Source organism: Vitis vinifera, chromosome 16, assembly GCF_030704535.1.
Source record: "Vitis vinifera cultivar Pinot Noir 40024 chromosome 16, ASM3070453v1".
NCBI classification, from domain to species: domain Eukaryota; kingdom Viridiplantae; phylum Streptophyta; class Magnoliopsida; order Vitales; family Vitaceae; genus Vitis; species Vitis vinifera.
The window spans coordinates 21,051,061-21,059,373 of record NC_081820.1 but is presented as its reverse complement, the minus strand read 5'-3'; the positions used below and the strand labels follow the sequence as shown (position 1 = coordinate 21,059,373).

The 8,313-nt window shown below is 34.7% G+C and overlaps 1 protein-coding gene across 1 annotated transcript; it reads right to left on the bottom strand.

Annotated features, from left to right (window-relative positions):
• Positions 1-5,845: 5,845 nt before the first annotated feature.
• Positions 5,846-7,726, bottom strand: LOC100245181 (stilbene synthase 5). Its single transcript, NM_001397869.1, has 2 exons — positions 7,477-7,726; positions 5,846-7,118 (listed from the first exon to the last, which is right to left on the bottom strand). The coding sequence occupies exons 1-2, from the start codon at positions 7,652-7,654 to the stop codon at positions 6,118-6,120; spliced, it is 1,179 nt and encodes a 392-aa protein (NP_001384798.1). The 5' UTR covers positions 7,655-7,726; the 3' UTR covers positions 5,846-6,117.
• Positions 7,727-8,313: the final 587 nt, after the last annotated feature.

Here is an 8,313-nt window from a genome sequence, read left to right as displayed (position 1 = left end):
TGGGTATTTATAAGCTGTGTCTCACCAACCTTCATCCACTTGATGGTAGGCGGATGTGAACTGATAACAAAAGTGCGTGATATAATTGAGGTTCGCAGTCAATAAAGAACGATGAAATCAATGAAAGGGGTTTTACTTTCATTCTCCCCTGTTCGATCTTTCACCTACCCATTGATGCATCGCAGTCAATGATATATGATATGAAGAAGAAAGCATCCGATCCACTTACGTCTATTGTTGAATGAAAACGAGGTTAGGTTTTAAAATTTGAAATAGACTCAACAACCCTTGTTTTTGACCAGGTACTCTAAATATTCTAAATTATATCAGTCAATATATTAATTGTGCACTGATTTGAATTTTGTTTAAAATCATATCAAGCTCAAACCAAGATTTAATAAATACAATAATTGAGCACTCCATCCTTGGCCAGCAAGAATTGAATGAAGACAAATAAAAATATAACAATTCGTCTCATTTCTGCTAGAAAGATGAGGGAAGGATTGTGCTATGAAAAAAGAAAAGATCATACGAGGGATTGGACTAGTGTGACAAACAAGGAAATTTTGGAGAAATTGTTACTATTTGTAATATGATTAACGTCCAGAAAATGAAAAAAGAAAAAGGAAAATAAAATAAAAGAAGGTAAATCTTCCATGTTTTGCATGCTGTACTGCATCTCATCTTGCAAATAATTCCGATAGGAAACTGCCATCTGTCGGTAGCTTGACATTTGGTTGGTAGGAGCAGCCATTGGTTGGTGAGGACTGTGGACTGTTGGTCGCCTCTAACTTGAATTTGAAGAGCTTCCTTAATTAAATTATTAATTTAATATTTAATTTCTTAAAACTCTTTCTATAATCTCTTTAAATGTATTTTATTTTATTTAGGTTGTTTTTGAAAATTTTGAAGGAAAAATTCAAGGAAATAAAATAGAGAGGAAAAGTAAAAATAAATAAAAATTGGAGGAAAAAAATATAAAATTAAAGTTAATAAATTATTTTTTATATGTTGCTTCAATTTTATTTAACTTATTTCAACCCTTCTATACAAAGATTAAATAAATTTTAAACACATGATTTTTTAATTAATTTTTATTAATATATTTAATTTTCTTTCATATTTTACATAATAAAATCAAATATAAGAAAATTATTTTTCTTAGAAATTGTTTTCTTTGCTTAATACTTTTCAAGAACCAAACATAACCTTAAATTTTCTTTAAAAACTATAAATTTTAATTCAGAAAAGTAGAAATTAGTGTATTAGAAATAACTATATCCCTCTTGTATCGCTTCTTGGTACAAATATCCCAATTTTACTATTTTAACATGTCATTTTGCTCCACTTCCTATGAACAATATATCAACTTATTGTAACTCCCTCAATGGGTAAATGAGTTTTGAATGGAGTTAGTTAACTTCTTCAAAATTTTCTATTAGGTAAATGAATTTTGAATCAAGTAAGATTTAATAATAATTCTATTAATTTTTAAAAATAATTTAAAAATTAAAAATTGAGTAAATTAATATCATATATTCCCTCTTTTTAACTTCGAAAACATAAAACAAACAAAAATGGAATATAAAAAATGTGTAGTCGGTGATCTTTTTCAGAACTTTTTCCAAATATATATTATGATAATATGTTTTGGTGTTTAAAAGAAAAAAAAAAAAAAAAGGTTTTGATCATATATTTTGATATTCTAGAAAAATGTGAAGTGAAGTCATTGAGGGGGTTCAGATCCTCTCCCTTGAAAAGAGGTTTATCTGTTGCATCAACCAACAACCTTGGGGAATTTGGACCAAGGAATCATGATTCATCTTAGGTTCTTAATTTTATTTGTTCTTATTTCAAATTTCTATACTTGCTCCTAGTTTTGAATTGTTTTTTCATTACGTGGACAATTGAACCATTTCATTTTATTAGTTTAATGTAATTTCATATTTGAATTTAATGTTTCAATCTTCAATTCCTAGGTTTGTTCTTCATTGTTTCAATTTAATATGCTTTCAATGATTTGTTAGTAGTCATCTAGGTTGAGGAAAGGGAACTCTAGGGCATCTAATCCATCCATTAGAATGAATCCCTATAGGAGCAGACATTTTTAACTCAAAGTAGCTTGTCATTGTAACCCTTTTATTCATTAGAAAGCGTCATATTTCAACATTTGACAATTAATGATTGTAAGTCTCGATAGAGTATCCTAAGCACTTAATGGTAAAGTCATTTTGACTTAGGGTGACCTTGATTAAGCCTTAAATACCAAAATTGGACAATGATTTTCCTTCCAAGTGTCAAGGCATACTCAACTCAACAATGATGCTTCTTAAAAGCATCAACACTCCCTTGAAACCACTAACTGATGGCACTTTTAAAAAGCGTCAAGGTTTGTTATTGTTAACAATGAAACCTCTAAAAGTGTTAACAAAATCTAACATAGTTAACAATGATGCTTTTTCAAGCGCCAAGGTTTTCTTCAATGGCATTTTTTGGAAGCACCATTGTATACTAAAACATTATGACAAGCTAGAAGATGACTTTTTGGAGAAGTATCATTGAATGTCTTTCTTAACGCATAAAAAGCGTCATGGTTGGCCTATTTTCTTATAGTTTGGAATATTATATTAAGACATATAAGCAAAGAAATAATGGATAAACCACCTAGAAAAAACCTTTTAGGGTGGCTTGCTAATGTTAGCCTACCTATGTGAGAGATTTGTCTAGTAGGTAAAGCATGTAGAAAGCCCTTTGAAAAAGCACCTAGGGTCTCATACCCCTTAGCGTTGGTGCATTCAAACATTCACAAACATATGAATAAAAGGCATTTCATAACGCCCCTTAGTTTCTCACATTTTTCGATTATTATTCAAGTTTCATTCATATATATTTAATCTCTCATCATTTTCTAACGTTAGTTTACTTCAAGCACTTTATAGCAGAGTGTTAGGAATTTGAGGCTAATCCAACCTATGGTAATCACCCTAGAGGGGGGGTGAATAGGGTGATGGTCTCTTTTCGCAAATTTAAACAAGTGAATGCAAGAGACAATTATATGCAAGTATATAATAATCAATATATAGACAATTGCATACAAATTAAAGAGTAGGGAAGAGAGAATGCAAACACAAGAGTTTATAGTGGTTCAGCGCAACCCGGCCTACATCCACTCTCCTCTAGCTTCAATCCTGAGCTTGAGGTTCCATTAATCCAAGGCTTCCAAACCAAGCCTTCAAGCAATACAATTGGATTATGGTTCAAATTCACCCTCTTGGACTTTTGGCTCCAAGCACCCTTTACACTTCTCAAGAGATATCTCACTCTTGAACAACCCCTCAAGTGATACCCCACACTTGAGAAACTTCCTTTCAAAGGTTTACAAATAAAATGATCTTTCAAGGATTCTAGCACAAGAACTTTAAGCTCAAATGATACAAGAAAAACTAGGATTGAATGGTGCACTAAAAATATGCAAGTTTTGAAATAATAGTGCACTCAAAAATACTCTTCTAAGACTCAAATATAATCAAGAAAGATTTGGGAAGGTTAAGCTCTTGAAACAATGAAGATTGGAGCCTTTTTATAGAAGAAAAAAATCAAACTAGCCGTTGGGGGTTCGACCAGTCAAGCTAGGGGTCAACCGGTTGACTAGCCGTTAGCATTAAATGCTTGGCAGGTGACCGTTGGGCCTCGACCGGACCTTAACCGGTTGAGGTTCAACCTTGATCAGGAAGAGAAGGGCACTGGGAGAGAGAGAAACTTTTTGGCCTCCCTCAATCGGTCCTCAATCGAACGAGCACAACTGGTCGACCGGTTGAACTGGTTGAGCCATTTTTTGGCTCAACACCCAACCTTTTTCAACTTAAAACATTTTAACATAAGTTTGAAAATCATTTAACACAAGGTTTTAGTTGAAAACATGAAATCATCCAATTCTTAAGATATTTAAAACAATATTACTCTTGGATGATTTTGGTGCATAAATAAAGAATGAAATGCATGAAAGTCCTAGTGCACCAACAACCTTACAAAGAGATCTTATGAAGCTTTGGTCTTGAAAAACTCTTCTCTTTGAGGTGGTCTTCTTCTTCATGATTTCTCCTTGACTTGATTTGTCTTTGTGATTGCCACTTTAGAAATCGTCTTGCCTAATCACACTTGAAATATGATCATTAGTTCTAAACCTTGTTTTGTTATCATCAAAATCAAGATTAACCAAACCTTGGTTTCACACAAAGGTTGAGAATAAAAAAGAGAACGCTTAGAAGATTCTTTGAACTAATAGAGGTCATGAATACTTGTCATAATATTTCTAGAAACTATGAGAAAGAAGAGAATATGTAGACATCTAACAATTTTTGGCACTCCTCAACAAAATGATATAGAAGAAAGAATGAATTGTACTTTAATAAACATAGTTACGTCAATGATAGCATAGTGTCATGGATTGTTTGTTTGGTGTCCATGACGGCAGCGGAAATGTTGATCAAGAAGAGTATGTTGACTAGTTAGAGCATAATGAAATGAGAATTGTTCCAAGGATAGGGTGTGTAAGTGATCTTGGAAGCTTCTTCAAAGTTCAGGCAAGTCGACCCAGTTAAGTTCGGGAACTTGTCGCTAGTCAAAGGCTTGACAATGAAGAGGAGTTTGGACACTCCTACACAAACTGGTTGAGAGCTAGAGTCGTTGCCTTGATGAGTCCATAGCAAGACGATACCAATCAACATAAAGCCTTTGGAATGCGCATGCAAGCTAAGCCTCTTAATTTATGCCCACGGGAGTTGTTGTATGGGCCATGCCGCTGTGTTGGAACTCTAGGCCCCTGACAATAGGCTAACCTCATAATACCTTTTAGAAATATGCTCTCTTAACTGCTACCTACATCCTCAACTGAGTGTCTTTTAATTATTAGTCACTAGAACTCCAAATAAGCTATGGAATGACACAAAACCAATTTTAATTTCAATCTTAGGGTTATGCAAGTTTGGTTCATAACATTTCTCATAGATATAGGAATTTATGCCCTAAAGAAAATATAGATGTGTGATGTATGGTGAACATCTTAATGGAGAATTGATTGAAATATATTCACATGATATTGATTCTAAATTATTTTTCCCAATATTGCTGAAATAAAGAAGATACTTCAACTTCATGAATTGCAAGATGAATCAGCATTATCTTTGAGCAAGGATAGGGAATTATGTACGAACTTATCTTGAAATCATCAAAGATAGTGGAAGTAACTTGCCTCCTGGTGGGAATGTAACACCAGAAGCCTCTTTACAAGGTTTTGAGTTAGATAGAACCAAACATGGCAATATTCCCCCTTCGTTGTTTTTAGATTGAAGAGGATTCCTATATTGCACTCTATTAGACCTTGATGAACCTGCTTCTTATAAGGATACATTGACTTCACCTAAATCCACAAATTGTTTACTACTATAAGGGAAAAGATGAATTTCATGGCAATTAATTTAGGATTTGTTTGACCTTTTGCTTAGTCATAAGACCGTAGGAAATAAATACAACTTGAAACTCAAAGGCAAAGCATATGACAAGTCTACTCACATATAGATTATAAATAAATATTCTCCCTAGTGGTGAGATTTATCTCTATTCAACTTATTTTGGCTAAAACCTAACTTAATAGATTCCCTATAGTTTGGGGTTCTAGACTTTCGCATATACATTTAGGAGTGATCATAGTTGATTATAAGCAAATTTTCAACTATGTTTGTGTTAAACCATGATTAAAACAAGAGGAAAATAAATAAAGTTGAAAATCTCTTAAGTACACTACCAAAATAAAAGAAATTGGTGTTATATTTCTAATTCCTTTTTTTTCTTTTCAATACAATTGATAAGAAAGGAAAATTACAACTTTTACGGACATTTCAAGAATATAAAACAACGAGAACTTGAAGTCTCATCCTTTTATCTTCAGGACACTATATCCACCAACAATCACAAAATTACAATCCCTCAATTTTATGATAGGGATAAAAAAAAATTAGGAGTATTATTAACTTTGTAGATATATGTATATATCTTTATTAACACCTCCTTAATTCAATAAGATAGGGATCATATATCATTTTTCTTACTCTTTTGCACTCAATTAGAAACCATAGGAATGCTATGCAACACAACAGTCTCGATGGTCAAGCCCGGCCCAAAACCGAATAATACTCCCCAATCCAATCCTTCACCTGTGGTGGCCTTTTCCCCCTTAAGGGATTTCTTCCTCATCTCGTCCAAAATAAACAATACACATGCACTTGACATGTTTCCATACTCACTTAGCACATGCCTCGTAGCTTCAAGTTTCTTTTTATCTAAATTGAGTTTTGCTTCAACTGCATCAAGAATTGCAGGGCCACCTGGGTGAGCAATCCAAAATAACGAGTTCCAATCGCTAATACCAAGTGGATCAAAAGCTTGAGTCAAGCATTTCTCTATGTTCTCGGAAATCAAAGTAGGCACATTAGGCCACAAGTGAAAAGTGAGTCCCACCTCACGTAAGTTACCCGCAATGGCACCTGCTGAATTAGGAATAAATGTTTGGGCTGCTGAGACGAGCTGGAAGAGGGGTCGTTCAATCGAGACATCTGGATCTGATCCAACAATCACAGCTGCTGACCCATCGCCAAAAAGGGCTTGGCCAACTAAAGAATCCAAAGCATCTTCGGAAGGTCCTCGAAATGTAACAACGGTGATCTCAGAGCACACCACAAGAACTCGTGCTCCTGCATTATTCTCTGCAAGATCCTTAGCGGTTCGAAGGACGGTTCCACCTGCATAGCACCCTTGATGGTACAACATCACTCTTCTGACCGATGTTTCAAGGCCTAAGAGATTAGCGAGTTTATAATCTGCACCAGGCATTTCTACACCAGAGGTTGTACAAAATACAAGATGGGTGATCTTGGACTTTGGCTGACCCCACTCTTTAAGAGCCTTCAATGCTGCTTCTTTACCAAGTTTAGGTACCTCAGCAGTGATAATCTCTTGACGTATGTTAAGAGATGGAGCCATATAAGCACCAATGTTTGGGTGCTCCTCAAGCATTTCTTCGGTCAAATGAATGTAACGCTTCTTGATCATTGATTTGTCACCTGTAAAAGAAGTAACATGAACACATTAGTTTTACCAATCGACTAGTCATATAGTATATTGTTCAAGATGATCAACATGCATTTAACATTGAAGAAAGTATAAAAGGTTATTCTTAATTATAGCTAGCAATGCTACATGATTCAAAGAACAGCTCTTCAAGCCATTACAGTCAAATGAAAGGAATATCGGTTACTGAAGTAAAATGATTTTCAAGTTTCCTAAAGTAATTTAGCTAAAAGCTATTCTCTAAGCTTGAAACATTCATTCACTTGGAGGTGACCCTCACTTAATAGCACACTCGTATATGTATAGAAATGTTGTGAATGTAAGAATTAATGCATGAATATATATACTTACATATGCGATTGAACTTCTTCTTCAACTCAGTCATGTGCTCGCTCTTAGTGACTCTGAAATAGTAATCAGCATAATCAGACTGGTAGACACAGTGGTCGGGAGTAGCTGTGCCAATGGCTAGGATGGTGGCCGGACCCTTGGCACGTTGAGCGTTTCTAATTTCCTCAATTGAAGCCATTGATCCTAGCTACGAACTCAAATTGAAGCTGAAGATTGAGGAAGGAAAGAGAAGAGTGCTTGGAGCTGGCTTGAGAAAGCTGGGTGTGAGTGTTGGGTATTTATAAGCTAGCTGTGTCTCACCAACTCTCATCCATCGGCAGTCAATGATCAGGTGGCTTCAAAGTTTGTGTGCGTGAGTTTATTTTTGGATTTTCAGACATGTATGCATGTGTTAATGTATTTGTTTTGCTCTCTGTTCTTCACCTACCCATATATGATGAATGCAACCCACAGGAAGGAGAGAGCAATCAATCTGCTTACGGTTTCTCATTATAACATTTCTTATATAGAGAGATAAAGACTTTTCGAGCCCCTTGACTGGAAATTAATACATTTTCCACTTGACTTTTGAAAAGGAGGCAATCCCACGGGAGGGAAGCTGCTACCAACCTTCGTAATGTTAATGAAATCAAAGTCACTCAATGTCCGAATTTCAAACCTCAACAACCCAATAGCCAATACGTAACATGTCATTTAACAAAAATATCTCATTTTAATTTATTTGACCTGTTTCGTCATCCAAGTTGGGCCACTCGTTTGATTCCCAAAAATAATTGAAGAAGGAAAAGTAAATATTAATAAAGATGATCAAGAGAAGATATTTAAGTGATCCACGAA